General features: G+C 44.8%; 2 protein-coding genes across 6 annotated transcripts; both read right to left on the reverse strand.

Moving 5' to 3' along the window:
* Positions 1–3,676: 3,676 nt before the first annotated feature.
* ADI1 (acireductone dioxygenase 1) lies at positions 3,677–11,225 on the reverse strand. 4 transcript variants are annotated; one of them, XM_085543942.1, is made up of 5 exons: positions 10,684–10,913; positions 9,325–9,460; positions 8,800–8,919; positions 7,676–7,855; positions 3,677–5,458 (listed from the first exon to the last, which is right to left on the reverse strand). In XM_085543942.1, the coding sequence occupies exons 3-5, from the start codon at positions 8,848–8,850 to the stop codon at positions 5,336–5,338; spliced, it is 354 nt and encodes a 117-aa protein (XP_085400068.1). In that variant the 5' UTR covers positions 8,851–8,919; positions 9,325–9,460; positions 10,684–10,913; the 3' UTR covers positions 3,677–5,335. The 4 variants fall into 4 exon arrangements, with proteins under 4 accessions (XP_085400068.1, XP_015714867.2, XP_015714866.2 ...); XM_015859381.3 differs by lacking the exons at positions 9,325–9,460; positions 10,684–10,913 and adding an exon at positions 11,069–11,225; XM_015859380.3 differs by lacking the exons at positions 9,325–9,460; positions 10,684–10,913 and adding an exon at positions 11,069–11,225 and having other exon boundaries at positions 7,633–7,855.
* A 1,502-nt stretch (positions 11,226–12,727) lies between these two features.
* RNASEH1 (ribonuclease H1) lies at positions 12,728–18,726 on the reverse strand. 2 transcript variants are annotated; one of them, XR_014944915.1, is made up of 8 exons: positions 18,549–18,726; positions 18,319–18,443; positions 17,157–17,351; positions 16,665–16,764; positions 16,153–16,207; positions 15,018–15,098; positions 14,241–14,365; positions 12,728–13,214 (listed from the first exon to the last, which is right to left on the reverse strand). XR_014944915.1 is itself a non-coding variant. In XM_015859378.3 (8 exons), exons 1-8 carry the CDS (start codon positions 18,656–18,658, stop codon positions 13,128–13,130), a joined length of 882 nt encoding a protein of 293 aa, XP_015714864.1. In that variant the 5' UTR covers positions 18,659–18,726; the 3' UTR covers positions 12,728–13,127. The 2 variants fall into 2 exon arrangements, 1 of the variants encoding a protein (XP_015714864.1); XM_015859378.3 differs by having other exon boundaries at positions 15,018–15,102.
* Between the last annotated feature and the right edge of the window lie 49 nt (positions 18,727–18,775).

Here is an 18,775-nt window from a genome sequence, read left to right on the forward strand (position 1 = left end):
GCTGTTGCCTCATCCTGGCTGCTCTGGATCGATGCCACCTCATCCCATCCAAGCTTTGGGCATATTTGCAGACAATCCTGTTTTATATATATATATATGAGAGTGCCCATGATTATTAAAAATAAATAAATAAATAGTGAAAAAGCAGAAAGACAGCAATAACAGCTCACAATTTACCCACAAAGGGAGGAAAAGAATGGGCTGTTATTTAGGTTTAGGGTGCCAGAGCCGTACAGCCACCAGGAGAAGCAGACTGGGTCCAATTTTCTACCAGTCGATGCGGCTCATTGATAGGCACAACTTACTGGTTCCCTGACAAGCAGCAAAGAAGGTAATTAAACAGCAGAGAACTTCTCAAAATTAGTGGGGGTATCCCACAGAGAGCAACAGCAGGAGAAGTCGGGATTAAAAGATGTCCTCATCCCTTTAAATGCTGAATCTTTGCCCAAGCATTTTAATTTCCAGCGTTTTCTTTCTTTGTCTTGTCTGGTTATTGACACAGTTAACAAAACGAGAGCTTGAGACTTGCATAGGATCCTGGGTTTTTCAAGCTGCAGGTATATCTGAGTGTAGTTTTGCAAATGCAAGATGTTTGGGGAATCAAATCGTAAAGTCACAGTGAGGGCAGCAATTCAGATCAAATACAGATCTCTGAGCGAGGAATATTGAAATGGTAACACTGCCTCATTCCCCAAAGTGTCGGTGTGTTTATTTGGCTTCAGGAAACAAGACAACTGACAGTGACCTTGCTTTGGGGAGAGAAGGGAATCTGAGAATTCCTATCATTTTCAGAGGACAAAATCCCAAGCAGATGATGTAATTTCTGAACATAGAACAGAACAGGTTCCCAGTGTCTGTCTGACCTAAATCTAAATCCACTGTTTGGAAACAAGGGACGTTCTCCGGTGTGGTGCTCAGCTGCCACCTCAGCCTTTATGTGCTTCTCTCTCTTCCAGCCAATATTAAATGATCACCTCTGTCATGAAACTGTCCCTTCCAATAGATTTTTAGCTCGAGCTAAATCTGGAGACAGAAACTAGGCAGGAGTGTGCCTGCTCTGCCAGCAGAGCTCGATGCTCTGAATACATGAAGGTTTTTTTTCCCTTCAAGCTCAGCAGCTGACAGCCATCCACAAGCTCTGCAACCACAGAAAGCAGCACAGCCTCTGCACCCTGCGGCGCAGGCTGGGACAGCCCTTCCATCAGCACTTCTTTCAGCCAGCTGGCTGAAGATCTCAGCTGTACACACCTACAGGCAGCACGCACAGGACCGAGTGCCTGGTGTGGATGCTGTTAGTTAACTGCAGTCTGGCTGTGACACGTCCCAGCATTAAGGCTTCCAGCTATGCCAAGTGAATCACAGCATCGTTTTGAGTTGGAAGGGACCTTTAAAGGCCATCCAGGCCAACTTCCCCGCAATGAACAGGGACACCTACAGCTAGAGCAGGTTGCTCAGAGCCTAATACACAGCTACCCTACAAGCTAAAACCCCTCAATGCAGTGCCATTCATCCTACCCTTCTTTTCTTTAATCCTGGAGCAGCTGAAATATCCCCCTCATCTGTGTTACTGCTGCCAACGTGACGTTGCTGGAAACACTTACATAAATTTTAATGCTACTTCAATGCACTGAGATTTTCCACTAGCTGCAGCAAACAGACTCATGGTTTTGGACCAAAAAGTATTGATTTCACTTCCCACTTTTAGATATGTAGTATGTAGAGAAAAAAAATAAATGCTATAAAAATAAACAGCATTTCTCATCTAAAGGAACTGCATGTTCTCCCTCCACTCCCTGGAGTGTTTTCTATTAGTATTAACATTTTTCCCCCCAGTGTAATCTCCCATGCGAGCTCTTCACAGAATCCTTTTGCTGGCCCCAAATTGCTTTATTCCTGGCTGACAAAAATCCTTCTGGATAGCAAAGCTTTCAGCCTTTCAAGAACACCTACAGCACTAAAGGGCATGTGTTTAAAAGCGCTCAGTGAGACTCTCGCAGTCACAGCCACCCCTCAGTGACAGAATGCATTGTGCTATGAAAATGATGAATGGTGTTTGGCGGTGTTATCGTGTGTTATTCCTGACAGCCCGGAGATGGGAGCTGTACTGGGTGTTTACAACCCTCCAGAGAGGCAACAAAACAAGGTGGTTCAGTCCCGTTTCCGAGGTCACACTCTACATCAGTGGGATGTTGAAAGCAATTGCGGTCAGCAGCTCCTTTCCTATATCTATCCCCTCCTCCCCATGCTGTAAGTCTCTCACAAGGCAAGAGCGTTGCCTGGTCTCTTCCTGGTCTGTCATGGGGTAATGGTGCTGTACATGGAGAAGGAGGAATGGACAGTCTTGTGCTGATTTCTATTTAAAGGGAAGAGAGAAGTTCAATTGGATACCATGGATTAAGAGCAGCATTGGGAGAAAAGAGTAACTGTACCTGGGAAAATCCCATATGTTTATTCCAGAACCAGGGTGCCTCAGTGCATTAAATGCTGTACAAGAGGATACTTCAGTGATGCTACCATGGCTGTGGCACACAGAACCCTGAAGCACATGGCATGGCACAGCACAGCAACCATACAGCTTAGCCAAAAGATTCAACACCAGCTAAACTTTGTATTTGATGGTAATTGATTAAAGACATAGAGATTTCGGAAAGGGTCCAGAGGAGGGCCACGAAGATGATCAGGGGGCTGGAGCACCTCCCCTATGAGGACAGGCTGAGGGAGTTGGGTTTGTTCAGCCTGGAGAAGAGAAGGTTGCGGGGTGACCTCATTGCAGCCTTTCAATACCTGAAGGGAACCTACACCCAGGAGGGGAGTGAACTCTTCGAAAGGGCTGACAATAGCAGGACACGGGGAAATGGTTTTAAGTTGAAAGAGGGAAGATTTAGGTTGGATGTTAGGGGAAAGTTCTTTACTAGAAGAGTGGTTAGGCCCTGGAACAGGCTGCCCAGGGAGGTTGTGGATGCCCCGTCCTTGGAGGTGTTCAAGACCAGGTTGGATGGGGCCCTGGGCAACCTGATCTAGTAAAGGTGTATGTTTGGTGGCCCTGCCAGGCAGGGGGTTGGAACTACATGATCCTTGAGGCCCCTTCCAACCCAGGTCATTCTGTGATTCTGTAACTCTGTTTTCATCCAGGTTTAGGAAACCCTGCACAAAAGCCAGTCCAGGCTGATGTAAGTTCTGTGCAGGATTTCTCTTGGTAAGCGTGGGTTGTGCATGCACCCTACTGCACAAACTGAGCCCAGCACTGCCAGCACGAACACATGGTGCACCTGCCTCTTCTGCCACCTTGCAATCCAAATCCCAAAGGCAGAACTATGCATGTTTTTTTAACTCAAAGATTCCAACTTCTAAAAGAAAAGCTTTTAGTTTCCCTTAAAAAAAATGGTTGAGCACTCATCCCAAAACCATTCTGTGTCTGCTGCTGAGGAGCAGCACATCCTGCACAGCTGTGAGGCATTTATTGAAAGATGGACCTGTGGGCTTAAGCCCACTCTATTTCAGAGCTGAAGAAACTGAGGCACACAATGACTTATCCAGTGCTACAGAAATGCATGACCAAGGAATAAATGATGAATAACAGCTGCGGTAACAGTGCTGCTCATGTGTCCTTAGTATCAGCACAAGACAAAAAAAAAAAAAGACAAAAAAAAAAGACAAAAATAAAAAGAAATCCACATACCCCAAAGTCAAATTAATTTTATTAATAAATCACAGGAGAAAACTGCTACATTTTGCTGAGAGAAAACCAAAGCTTTATGTAATAGGCCAGAACGAGGGCGGCTACATGCTAAAATGCTGATTATGTAAATTTATCTTAGGAGCATTTTTAGACAAGAATGAAGTAGGGCTTATTCTCTTTAATTAAAAACAGGATCCTACGTAGTTCATTAGCACTGATTCAGAACAGAATGAATATTAATGTAGCTCACCCCTCCCCAAGTCTACCTGCCAAAAAAACATCAAGAAAAAAAGGGCAGAAAATGGATTCCTGAGTAACTGTAAATGTAGATGGCTAATGGAACTGCAAGGCGTCTCTGAAAGGTCCTAGAGATCACGGAGATCAGCTTGGCCAGAAAAAGGCAACTGTTACTACCATCTTCAGAAAGGAGAATCATGGGATATGGGGGACTAGAGGCTGGCCAGCTTTCCTTCAGTCCCCAGGCAAACTATGGAATAATAATCTGGAGGAGGCTCAGGGGAAACCTTATCACTTTCTACAAGTACCTGAAAGAAGCAAGGTGGGAATTGGCCTTTTCTCCAAGGTAGGATGACAGGTAGCTGGTGGTAGGATGACAGATAAGTACTTCCAAGGCCAAGAGAGGTTCAGGTTGGATGTTAGGAAACATTTCTTTTCAGAGTGACGAGGCACTGGAACAGGCTGCCCAGGGAGGTGGTGGAGTTATTGACCCTGGAGATGTTCAAGAAAGTGTAGACATGGCACAGAGGGGCATAGTGGTGGTGGGACTTGATGACCTTAGTGGTCTTTTCCACTGTTAATGATTCTGATTCTATAACAAGCCATTACAGAAGCCATTCTAGGCACATGAAATAAGAGACTGGAAACATAAGCTCAACACCAGTTTACCAGAGGCACGTTCTGCCTGGCCATCCCACATGCCCCCTCAGAAGAAATAATTGGCTCTGTGGCGGAGGGAAGCAGTGGATGGCAGTGAGGATTTCAACTGTTTCCCACTGTAGCACTGTAGTCAGGCTGAGGATATCGACTACAAAGTGGGTGAAAAAATGCTGGGCCATTGGACTAGAAATAGTCAATAGTTCAAGTTTAACCGTCACTAGTCACAAGTGACATTCCTCAGTAGTCAAAAGCAGGGGAAAAAAATCACATTTATCTTCATAAACAATTTGGATTGTCCAGTTTAGGACACTTGTCTACCCTGGAGATGAGAAGGCTGAGAGGAGACATAACCAGAGTTTCCCACTAAAGAAGGGACTGCAAGGAAGTCAGAGCCAGATTCTTTCCGAGGCAAAAGAAAACAATCATAAGCTGTGCCAGGGGATTTGGCCATTAAAAAAAAAAAAAATCCTGCTTGTGGGACTGGCTGAGCACTGGAAGAGGTGCCTGGACAGGCTATGGAGTTCCCTGCACCAGAGGTTTTCAAAACCCAAGAGGCTGCTGGTTTAATTTTGAAGTTGGCCCCATGCTTCAAAGCGGACTGGACTAAATGGCCTCCAAATGACCTTTCAACCTAAATTTCTCCATGATTCTGTGATTTGAAGTGTATATGCAACTAGTAGTGTAATCAGTTGAAAGAACACCAATCACATTTATTCTACTTGGCTTCAGGCTCTTCCACCTGTCAGGTCTCAGCCATCATTACTGTGCTTCTTCAGCCAAAAACTTCACATACTGTTTCCGAGCAGGAAAATCATCAGCTGGCCTGTTGTATGCTGTCCAGACTGGTTCTCCAACAAACAGCCTCATTGCTTTCACATAGTTCTGTCAAAGAACAAGAAGTCACAACTTAATTCCTTTCTGTGGGAAATTCTGAAATTAACCTTTTAATATACATTTATGCAGCAATTTCTGAAACCATTTCAAGATGGACTGAAAACTTCATGTGTCCCAGAATGTTGTACCATGATGCTGCTGTTGCCAGCTCCTGCTGTGAGATTTTGCACCTATGCAGGGAGATACGTTGTGTCACAGCCAGTGCCTCCAGAGTGGGCAGACAGTACTTCTGCCTTACTAAAGAAAATGAATAAATCCTGTTTTATGCAAATCACTTTGCACAAGATCCACAGCACCAAGCAGAGCAGCATCTAATTCCTATCTGCTCAGTTAAACAACCAAAAATCAGAAGACCCAAGATCTCTACAAAATGCCTGAGGAATATCAGAAGCTTCAAAGCGAGGGCCACAAAAGCTTAATGCATAAACTAACCAAAAAACAACACTGTGGAGAGAAAAAAATCTCCAGATACCAAAAGTAGAAGAGCTCCTGCCACTAGTCAGCCAGAAACAGAATCACAGAATGACCCGGGTTGGAAGGGACCTCAAGGATCATGTAGTTCCAACCCCCCTGCCTGGCAGGGCCACCAAACATACACCTTTACTAGATCAGGTTGCCCAGGGCCCCATCCAACCTGGTCTTGAACACCTCCAAGGATGGGGCATCCACAACCTCCCTGGGCAGCCTGTTCCAGGGCCTAACCACTCTCCTAGTAAAGAACTTCCCCCTAACATCCAACCTAAATCTTCCCTCTTTCAACTTAAAACCATTTCCCTGTGTCCTGCTATTGTCAGCCCTTTCGAAGAGTTTACTCCCCTCCTGGGAGTAAGTTCCCTTCAGGTATTGAAAGGCTGCAATGAGGTCACCCCGCAACCTTCTCTTCTCCAGGCTGAAAAAGCCCAACTCCCTCAGCCTGTCCTCATAGGGGAGGTGCTCCAGCCCCCTGATCATCTTCGTGGCCCTCCTCTGGACCCTTTCCAAAATCTCCATGTCTTTAACATGCCAGGTAAGAAAGCTGTGCTAGCAGAATGGAGGATTACATCCCACAGAAGTGCTCCAACCACCGAGTTATGGGGAACTCATCTCTACTGCCAGCTACACTACAGGTTTAGGTCCTACCTGCATTGTAAGCACTACTAAGTGCTAGTCTTGTATTTGTATACTCAGCAATGTCAAGAATAAAATTAGTCACCCCAAAAATTTAGCCTCGAAACCCAAGGGTTCAGAAGTACCTAAAGAATTTATGGGAGATTTTGAAGGTAACATTTCTAGACTAAAGTTCCCAAAGTGGATGTAAACATTCTTAACTCCTTGTAGATTCATTGCATAATCCCTCATATATTGTCTATGTAAAATAGAAGCCTTAAACTAGCAATTGTAGCTGATTCACCGCAGACCTTAAAATGTAGACAGAGAAACTTGGGTATATCACCAAAACAGCATATATTTTTTTTTAATCTTTATTACTATTGCTATTTACATAAACAACAAACATTATCTGGACATCTGATTTGAATTCATACCACACTCAGGACTATACCAGAAATGGAGCTTTGCCACACAGGAGACAACAATACACATTTCCCTATCTACCAGGGCTAATGCTAAGATTAAAAATGTATTTGTAAGAGTCCACAAGGGCAGGCACACAGATCAGGACTACGTGTGCAATCTCACAATCCATCTGCCAAAACACTCTCCAAAAGCAGGTCACCTCCTGTGAAATCAGCATTCAATCTAGCATACGCTAGCAGCATGCAGTGGCTCTGCAGCCTTAAATCATTCTTTCCCTGAAGGTGAATTTAGCACTTATGAAGAATGCCACTGCTGTACAAAGATATGCTCTGTCTGGCCCTACAAAGACACGCGACGCAGAGGGATCCATCTCCACACCGCAGCTGACAGCGGGGGCAATTGGGCGAGGGACAGCTGCAGGGTTTGGCTCTCAGGCCACTGTCACACAAGGTATGTGCTATGGATACACGTGGCAATGACTTGCAGTTACAGCTGATGAGATGAAGCTGAATTTGTGACCTGGAGACGATAGGTTCAAATGCTGTGAATTATTTAGTATTTTTCATATTCCTACTTCATATTTAATATGCTTTGCTAATGAACTGCAAGTCTCAGGGCATGCAGTTACCAATAAGATATATACTCACATCTATTTGTCATCAAAACGTAGGGTAATTTATGATAACATACATTCTCATCCAGTGTAAATCGGTGATATATGCCAGCAGGGAGGGTTATCATGTCTCCTTTCTCCATGGAAATCCGGATCCATTTGTCATCCTTGTCTCGAACATCAAAATAGCCAGATCCATCTAAGATGTAACGAATTTCATCGTCTAGGTGTAAATGCTCTTCATAAAATGTTTTTATCTGGGGATAGGAAGTATCTATTAATACCAAATATAGGAAAACTGCAAAGGAATCTAGCTGAAACATCCAGCAAAGAAAACAAAGGCTTTCAGTGATGCAGTGATTTAACTAACAGATGAGATGAGCAGGGTAGCAGACCCAGGAGACTGGCTATTTCTTATCCATGCTAGCACAGGTCTGCCTGAAACACATACTCAGCCTTTACTGATTCAGTATGGCAGTGCCCTATCTTTGCGTAACGCTGAGCTTATGCGGGGCATTTAAGTGACTATGTAATTCAGCTGGCAAAAAACTTGAAATTAATGCAATGTAACAGGCTTAAAACAAACTGGTACAAGGACAGATATAATGGAAATATGGAAATGCCACCAGGCTGCAGTATTCAGATCAGAACAGCAGTCCAGTGCCTTCAGGCAGGGAGAAACATACTCCTTCTAGAAGGCTCGAGGCCTGGCACTGCTTGTGTTCATCTGCTTCGAAATAGCCAAGCTGTTTGCTTCCCAAGTTAACAAATCATCTTGTAAGGGAAACATATCTCTCAAATTCCACGATGTTATCATTCATCCTGAAAAGATATATTTTGCAACAGCCAGCAGGATGTCTCAGCCTCCAAAGCCCATGCACAGCTGGCAACAGCCTGCCTTCATCCTGGTTAGGATCTCTGAGAACCTGCAGGGCTCTGAGTTTCAAAATGACACAGTGATGGAAAGTAGCCTAACAACTTTGCAGGCAACCTACAGAAACAAAAGGCCCAGACCTCCCTTGTTTTAGAAATAGTAGCAACATTTATTTTACTACGGTTAAGGACTTCAGTTCCAGATGTATTTTAAACATGAATTTCATCTCTGAGAGTGCATGCAGTGAACACATACTAAAAAGCCAGCTGGACATTCTAGAACAGACTTCAGAGTGCAAATCCTCATTCAAAGTAAAGGCCTGCATACCTTTTCTTCATAATTTGGCAGCTTGTCTTTATGTATAGTCACTATATCCATCCAAGAATAATTCTCTGCTTCCCGAATCTCTTTCAGACATGGGTCAGTCTCATAGTTATCAGCATCCAACTAAAAATTAAGCAGAAAAAAAAAAAAAAGTGTTCAAACACAATCACTTAAAACACAATTCAGTATATTAATGGGGAAAACAAAGTTGTTGCTAACGGGCAGGCAGATAACCTGGGTGGCTACTACGTTAGCTCCTTATAAGTACACAAGGCACATACCAGAGCCTTTCAAGACAGAAAGGTGAACAAAAGAGCACAACTACCACATGGTCAGTAATGTATCAGATACTATTAAGTCCAGAAGTCACTATTTGGTTATCGTGGGAAGACCAAAAATGATAAAAACCTGAGCTTCCAAAACCAGCATGGACATCCCATGTCAGCTTGTCACTGAAAACCACGCTTGCCTTCCCACATTGCTTCAACAACTTGGTTCTCATTCATGAGCCAGACTCATTGCATTTACCTATATCAGCCCCACAGAAGCCATTTGGGAAGCCTTCCTGCTGCTGCAGCCATTTCTGAGGTTCAGAAGTGCTAGAAGACACGTATGGGTTGGTACCAATTCTTCCAGCACTGCTTTGTCACCCAGCATGACTTGCCTGCCAAGCACACAAGCTTATTGTCACACACACAACAGCAGCAGCAGCACAGCAGCAACAAATAAGATTAAATTAGAAAGTAATAAGTTTGAGGTCTTTGCTGATTGTGTCAGAAATTAATAAACTGCTCTGGATACACTTCACTTTTTCTGCTCTCATGCCAAATTTATGAAAGTGGAAGAGATGCTAAAAACAGACAGGCGGAAGGTTACCTGAGGTTTCAGAATGGTAAGATTTGCTATGGTTCATTAACTCTTGCAGCACATCCCTACCTTGCATAGCCTGCAGAGAACTTCAAAGGCTGAAGCCTCACCGCCAACACATATCCCCATCCCCACAAGGCACTGCCACTCTGCAGCACTGCTTGTGCTGCACTCCTCAAGCCCAGGAGGTACGATTATTGGGGAGAGAAATCCTGAGCTCTTAATGAATACATTTCACAGCTGAGGCATGGCTGATTTATGGTTTGTACCAGAAATTACCCATCATACAACTCTTCTGTTTGAACCACCCCAAGAAGGGCACTTTGAAATGTTTCTTACAAATCACAGAATCATTAAGGGTTGGAAAGGACCTGTGCAGACCATCAGGTCCAATCCCCCTGCTAAAGCATGTTCCCTACTACAGGTCACACAGGTAGACATTCAAGCGGATCTTGAATATTCTGCTGCTCCATCACTTCCACAGTACAGAAGTTCTTTCACATGTTTATGTGGAACCTCCTGTGTTGGATTTGTGCCTTTTGCCCCTTGTCCTGTTGCTGCACACTGAAATGAACCTGGTCCCACCCACTTGACTCTCACACTTCAGAAATTTATAAGCACTGATACGACCACCTCTCAGTCTTTTGCAGGCTGAACAACCCCAGGCCTCTCACCCTTCACTCATACGAGAGATGCTCCATGTCCCAACCATCTTTCTGTCCCTCCTCTGGACTCCTAGAAGTTCCCCATCTTTCCTGGACTGGGGAGCTCAGTTCTGGATACAGTGTTCCACACAGATCCTTTGATGGGGGTTCTTTAAACCTGCTGGCTGCACTCTTTTTAATACAGCCCAGGATACCGCTGGTCTTGGCCACAAAGGCACACTAAAGGACCCCTAGGTCCTACCCCACAGAGCTCCTCTCCAGCAGGTCAGCCCCTGACCTGTACTGGTACATGTGATACCCAACCCAAGCCATTCTACCATTCTGTGACGTGCAACACAACCGACACACAGCTCACCCTGGCGGGCGCTACGCCTCAAGATTCGACCTCAAGCCACACGTTTGTGGCAGCGTTGCCGCCATCTCGACTGGGAATCGATCCAGGCTGACGGCTTTACCAAATAAACACCCAAATATTTATGACTCGATTTTACAACGTAGATGTAAGGGGACAGCACGTGAGATCATTATTTCAGAAACACGGCAAAGGCAGCTCTGAGGATCGCAGGTAGACAACGTGAGGAGCCCCCCCCCGGCACAGCCCGCCCCTCAGCAGCCTCTCTCCTCAGGGGCACGGCGCCATGACGCGCATCGCCGGCGCCCGCCCGCCCGCCTCCCCGGCGTCCCTCAGCTCCGTCCCATGGCAGCCCCACAACGCAGCGCCGCCCGCCCCCGCCGCTTACTCTGCGGTAGGCGACGCCGAGACGGCGCAGCTGCTCCAGGCTGACGGCGCGGTTGGGCTCCAGCCTGTGGGGAGCCCGCTGGTCCTCCTGGGACTCGTCCATGTACCAGGCCTCCACCATGGCGGCGCCGGCAGCTTTGGCAGGGCTGGGCGGCAGCGGCCCGCCCCGCAGCTGAGGCCGAGCCTATGGGGAGAGCGCCGAGATGTCGGGCAGCTCCTGGAGGCCTCCAGTTTCTTTTGCAAAAAGCACAAACGCAACCAGAACTTCAACTACCCGCTGAAAGCTGGGCGTTAAATGACAACACCTTCTGAAATTGCAGCTCCACACGAAGAATGGCTCGAACAGCCAACGCTCTCTTCTCGATCTCAAGCCTCTGTTAAGCCTGCTTTAGAAATATTTTTCACTTCCCATCCTTCAATCTGTTCTAGTCCTATGGGACATTCTCCATTTCCAGAATGAGAAATAAGCATTAGTAACAAGAACTGTCTCCTATTACATTTCTTGTTTCCACATTGCAGAAGTCCTTCAGGCAATAAAGTAACTTAACAGTGTGACCCTGTTGCTACCACTTACCAACTATTATCTTAACAGCTTTCTCAAAACTGCTGCTTCAAGAAACAGATTCCCAGGCAATAGGTAGGATCAGCACATTTAACACTAGAGGTACGATCTGCAGATTATGACACCTTCAATACATTGTCTGTCACACTGCTTAACTGTTTCAACTAGAGATCTGACCAGGATCGCTACATGCTTTCCTCCAAGTCCAACTTTTAAAGCAAGAAAAAAGTTGTTATGTGTATACAAAGGTTGCTCCTAAAGTAACACCTCACATATTTACAAATAAACTCAGATACAAAGAGCACAAAAACACTGCTTGACAGAACAAATCCTCAGCTACAAAGTAATGTTTTTCAACATAGCTGCCACCATCAGTTCTGTAATTCTGCCAACCTCCACAGGACCCAAGAGAACAAAATTTTATCAGGGTACTACCTCATCCCTTCAGGTGCAGTTACCATACGACTCTGGATGACACAAAGCAAAATCTGTCTTCTGTTAGTTACCAGGCTAGCTAGTTTCCTAGCTCCATCACAATTCATGTGACACTAAACACCTAAAAGCATGCACTTTGCCTTGGGTAAGGATATTAAAAGGAATGAGAAAGAAATCAAGCTTCAGCAGCTCCGACAAACTATACAGCCATTAACAAATGCAAAAAAAAACCCTCAGTGACTTCTAACTTAAGCACTATTGTTCAGTAGTATTCAGGTGCCTTACAAAAAGTTGACAGTGTAGCAAATGCTTCCCTCTCCCACACAGATACATAGAAAAATAACACTTGCTGAGCAGCAGTATTTACTCTCTAATTCAAGTGCACATCAGCCATTCCACTGATCTTATCATTGTATAGAAAAAAATGAAGTCAGATGCTTGACAACGTGGATGACTTCTCCAGATCTCCCAGTTCCATCTCAGATAAAACAGCCAATTATTTTCTTTGGGACATCAGACGATGCTACTGTCAGAATGCCAAAGCTTATTCATAACCATCTCCATACTATGTCATTGATCTCTTATCAAATCATCCAACCAACTCCACCCCCCTCAACAATTTGGCACCATTAATACATACTTCTGTACAAAAACAAACAAACAAACAAAAAATAATAATTTATTTCATCAGAAGGAAATAAAACAAAGATTTAGTATCATTTCTTCTGAAGTCTGTTTTTACGATTTAGTATCATTTCTTCTGAAGTCTGTTTTTACAATGAATTCAGAAGTCTATGAGACTGCTCAAAAACACTGACAGCAGCACTTCAGTCAGATGCAAGAAAAAAGCAAGCAGTTTATCATCAACTAAATACTGACTTGATTGAAAAACAAACAGCATAGATGAAAATGTGTTTTCTCCCCAGAGGTTGGTTATGCATTTAGCACTTTGAGCTAGAAATAAGCACAGTTCAAAGTTCGACTCTGAAGCAACAGCAGTTCAAACTATCACTGCTATATTAGTCCTCTTCATCCAACTGCAACAGTCTCTAGTCCCGTTATGTCACAACTTTTGTTTACTAGCACCTTCTCTTGCTAGTCTGTCAGCTTCTTCATTTCCTTGGAAACCAGCGTGACCAGGAATATGCATCTGTTAGGACAAAAGTACAAGAGTGTTACACAGAAAGAAATCCAGAAAAAGAGCACATACATGAAACTTAGGCAATAATGCCCTTCTATTCATAGCATAGTAGCAAATCCTTAGAGGGGCCCACAGGTATTGGTATTCTAAGGTATAGAAAACCAGAGTTAAGTTTACTTCGGGTTATAGTCATAGTTTAAGGTAGTCTTATTACTACCATTACACAAAAGAACCAATACCTTAAAAGCTATGATAAGCAACTCTGGAAGTTACAATTCAAAAAGACACTATTATGTTCCAAATTTACACTTAGGGCCACGAAGATGATCAGGGGGCTGGAGCACCTCCCCTATGAGGACAGGCTGAGGGAGTTGGGCTTGTTCAGCCTGGAGAAGAGAAGGTTGCAGGGTGACCTCATTGCAGCCTTTCAATACCTGAAGGGAACTTACACCCAGGAGGGGAGTAAACTCTTGGAAAGGGCTGACAATAGCAGGACACGGGGAAATGGTTTTAAGTTAAAAAAGGGAAGATTTAGGTTGGATGTTAGGGGGAAGTTCTTTACTAGGAGAGTGGTAAGGCCCTGGAACAGGCTGCCCAGGGAGGTTGTGGATGCCCTTGGAGGTGTTCAAGGCCAGGTTGGACGGGGCCCTGGGCAACCTGATCTAGTAAAGGCGTATGTTTGGTGGCCCTGCCAGGCAGGGGGGTTGGAACTACATGATCCTTGAGGTCCCTTCCAACCCGGATCATTCTGTGATTCTGTGATACACTTCCAGAAACTGAAATAATTATTAGACAGTTTCTATGCAGTAATAAGGAACAATAAAAAACAAACAAGCATTTCAACAGATCCAACAGTGGTTACAAAAGTCTAGCTTACACTGAAGCGATAACCTCACTTGCTTTAAATAAAACAAGCAGATTCACTGTATTTATAGTCATACAGCTTTATACCCTATAAAACTCATTGCTATGGTCCTACTTGATAAGAATTTACAAGAGTATTTAGGATGTCATTAGGAAGAACAAGGTGCTCACCCACTGAATTTCTATGCCTTGTGATAGACTATCAAGTTTCTGAAAGTCTTCTTTATTTATCACGCTTCCTCCTGAACTTGTTCTCCAGCCATTTGTTTTCCAGTTTTCAACCCAGCTTGTAATACCTACGCAAAGGGAGCATTACCATAAAACATGCTATGAAAGAACAACTGTTTCAACACATTAATTCCATATAAAGTCTCAGGCAAAAACATCACAGAAAATATTCTTATTTGGTCTTCAGGATTAGTTTCCCATTATTAATAAGGCTGAGGGAGCTAGGATTGTTCAGCCTGGAGAAGAGGAGGCTCAGGGGAGACCTTATAGCTCTCTATAACTTCCTGAAGGGAGGTTGTAGTGAGCTGGGGGTTGGCCTCTTCTCTCGTGTAATCAGTGATAGAACTAGAGGGAATGGTTTTAAGCTGTGCCAGGGGAGATTCAGGCTGGACATTAGGGAGTATTACTTCTCGGAAAGGGTAGTCAGGCATTGGAATGCACTGCCCAGGGAGGTGGTGGACAAAAATCCTTTACTTACTTCTGTCATTCACTGTTACAGGCAATATGTCTCTAACCGTATCTCATACAGACAGAAGGTAATCCTTGCAATATTCTGCAAGTTCTTCACCAAGCAGTCTTGACTAATTGAGTTGTGTTACATGTTCTCTTATAATGTCTCCACAAACCCCAGTATGTTCTGTGTGCCTTACATAATGACATTGTGTTCAGTGTGTCTCCAAGTGTCTTCAAGAACCAGAAACTCTAAAATAATCAACTTACCATTAATAGTGAACTTGCTGTCAGTGTAGATAATTAATTTCTTGATGTTTTGACTCTTTGCTTGCTCAATTGCTTTGCAGGCTGCCTTAAGAACATTTCAACAGAAACACAGTTCAGTACAGTATTTTGAACACATAACTAAAATATCAGCAAAGTACCTGATGTTAATACAGAAGAACTACAAAGAATATTATTGAAGTCACTCCATCAGTGAGTACAAAGATGCTTTAGAACAGAGATGAATCAGAGTGAGCAACGTAAGTGTCCCATGTGTTAAATAAAGTTAAATCTGTTGTTCAGTTCTTCAATGCAGGAGCAGCTCTCTGCCTGTTTGCTCAGCTCTCCACAGCTCTTTACAGCACATCAACTTCCAGGCAACTTCTCCATAACTTTGGAGAGCAAAGACTCACATCAGCTCCAACTGTTTGGAAACGCTTCCAATCATTCTTTAGTGGTGCCACGAAATATAATAATTAGAGAGAGAGATGAGTGGCATGGCTTCAACTTCATGCTGAAAAGCTTTCCAGCAGCAAGTCTTTCCTCTGACATACCACCATTGCCCCTGCTTGTCCCTCACTGTAAGGAATTCCTTGCAGTTTTTAAGCGGGTCAGCTTCCCATCTCATTTCACCTCCAAAGATGCAGTGGAAGGAAACTGCAGTACCAGAATTAAGATCAGGTGAGAAGGAAGACTAAATTGGCTGTTGGAAGTTTATGTCCAAAGTAAGAAAAGTTACTCCTGGAATTATTTATTATGTATAGTCAAAGAAAGATGACATTCTGACCCTATCACAGTAAGAAGGTAATCATCCTCTTAGCTACAATAAAAGTAGCCCTTTCCCTGAAGTCTGAGACATAGACAAAAAAAATACAAAGATTTGAGAATAGGGTTTTCGTAATGCAAAGCAGTTTTAAATATCGGTGCTTGGCCTGATGACATCTGGGAATTCTCAAGATGGAGTTATTGCCTATTTGAAAGCAACAAAGAACAATAAAACCTAAAGAAATCAATACTCCTGGTATTATGTGTATGTCCATCACAGCTCCGTAACTCCCTTCTGAAGGTCAGAGTTGAAATACTCGACCATAACGATGCTTCCTACATGTGGAAGTATTTTAGGACATTTGCTACTTACGTGTATTTCAGCTCGTTGATTAGTTTGTCGTCCAGGAAGCCTCTCACTGATATTTCTATATCCAAAAAACAAACAGTAGTTACTCAAAATTACCAGTGCTGTACATTGACTGCAGGTTAGAACCATAAAGCAAAGATTATTTTCTTTTTATAAAGAAGAATGAATGGAGATTCGAGATCTAACTTCCACCCACGCAGCACAACCCTCATATCTGGACCCACCATCAGCATACAGCTAATTGCCTTTTGTACACACACACACTTCCTGCAGTCCTTGAATCCACTTCAGCATCTTAAAAACATTATTTTCAATCATTTTTTTCCCCCCAATCTTTACTTCCTAGAAAAGCTGATTTCTGTTTTTCCTTAGTTAGTTGTTACTCCAATAGCACCGTTATTAACATGAGTTTCAACAGCAAGGCCTCACATTCAGAAAGAGGCCAGCATGGCGAAGCACACCCAATGCAAACATCAGCATATATATCTAAGAAAATAACCCATTGGATTACTTACAAGGGGTGGCCTGGTCCCCAGTAAACACCTATTCCAGCGCGTGCCCTGTTACGGCCATTACCTGAGCAACAGCCATCTGTATAAACAACTGCAAACTCACCTACAAAAGAATTGGCAAAAGCAGAAATTCAAGGACTCCTTCACAAACGTAGACTCTTTAAGCAGAAAGAAACACCTGCTAACAGATTAATGTCTAAACTTCCCTCCCTGGATAGCACTTCAGAACACCATCATCTAGAGATATCACTGATTTTAATTAGTAATGCATAACAGCAGAAGCCCCACTGCACCTTCACCCCTACACTGCTTCCAAATCAGTCAGGCTCACAAGGAATCTTTGTGCCAAGTTTCATATTCTCAGTTTAAAAACGACAGGTTACACTTGGCCTGGTGTTTTCATATGCAAACTTCCCTAAAAGCTTTCTAATAATTACACTGTTTTATATGAAAAAGAGAAAGAACTCAAATCAATAGAATAACTAAAGAACTTACCCATATATGAAAACTTATCTTCACTGACTATTGGTGTAGAGTGCCCCTCATCGTGCTTTGCACGCTTTACAGTATGTTCTTCATTTGTAGGCTGTTCATATGGCCTTTTGCACGCATTGCAGCACACGACATCTGTCCCCGGCTCCTCTCTCTGGCTGCCATCTTCCTGTGTTACAGCTGAAGCGCCAGGTGTCTCTGCCAAAAACAGAAAAGAAGAAAGTTCAGCTATGTACGCAAGGTCAAGTTTTATCCAAAATAAACCCTAGAAGAAACGTGTAGATGGAGAAAGCTTTTCAATGTAAGAGAAACAGCCATTGGACTCTATGATCCTTACGGGCCCCTTCTATCTCACAGAATCACAGAATTGTAGGGGTTGGAAGGGACCTCTAGAGATCATCGAGTCCAACCCCCCTGCCAAAGCAGGCTCCCTACACCATGTCACACAGGAAGGCGTCCAGGTGGGTCTTAAATATCTCCAGAGAAGGAGACTCCACCACCTCCCTGGGCAGCCTGTTCCAGTGCTCCGTCACCCTCACTGTAAAGAAGTTCTTCTGCACATTCGTGCGGAACTTCCTATGCTGTACTTTCATCCCATTATCCCTAGCCCTATCCCCACGCACTATTGAAAAGAGACCAGCCTCACCACTATGGCTCCCACACCTCAGGTATTTATAAACCTGGATCAAGTCCCTTCTCAGCCTTCTTTCCTCAAGGCTAAACAGACCCAGTTCCCTAAGTCTCTCCTCATAGGGGAGATGCTCCAGGCCCTTCACCATCTTAGTGGCCCTCCACTGGACTCTTTCCAAGAGATCCCTGTCTTTTTTGTACTGGGGAGCCCAGAACTGGACACAATATTCCAGATGAGGCCTCACCAGGGCAGAGCAGAGGGGGAGGATCACCTCCTTCGACTTGCTGGACACGCTCTTTTTAATACACCCCAGTATGCCATTGGCTTTTTTGGCTCCAAGGGCACACTGCTGGCTCATGGTTAATCTGTCATCCACCAGGACGCCCATGTCCCTCTCAGCAGAGCTCCTCTCCAGCAGGTCTTCCCCCAGCCTGTACTGGGGGACAGTACAGGGATATCCCGGGATATTCTATGATGCTCTGTAGCACATGAGGATGGGATACACCGGGCACCCCACGCTGAGCACACACCTACCTGCGGGCGCGGACTGCTGCCCACCCGGAGGCCCGGCGCCCACGAAGGCCCACGCTTCTTTCTCTGTGGCGAACTTCTTGAAGCTGGCGGAAGGAAACCTGTTCACCTGCTGCTGGCACTCCGCCCTGCAACACAGCGAGCGGGCGGGGAGTGAGAGCGGGCGGGGAGTGAGACCGGCCCGGCGCGCTTCCCGGAGCAGCCCTGGTATCGAGGCCGCGCTCGGGCCTTACCAGGTACGGTAGACACCCGTCTGCCGGCCCTTGCGCACCGCGTAGAACATGCCGCCGCCCTTGGAGACAAAACAAGAGTGGCTGAGGAGCGCGACGAGCCAACGCAACATAGCGCAGCCCCGCCGCCATCCGCACCCCTCACCCCGCCCCGCGGCCCCTGCCCCGGCCGCTCGGCACTGCGCAGCCGTCCGCACACGCGCCGTAGCGGCTGAATCCGCCGCCCCGTT

The sequence above is a fragment of the Coturnix japonica genome, chromosome 3, assembly GCF_054131305.1.
Source record: "Coturnix japonica strain WE chromosome 3, WE-NBRP24, whole genome shotgun sequence".
NCBI classification, from domain to species: Eukaryota; Metazoa; Chordata; class Aves; order Galliformes; family Phasianidae; genus Coturnix; species Coturnix japonica.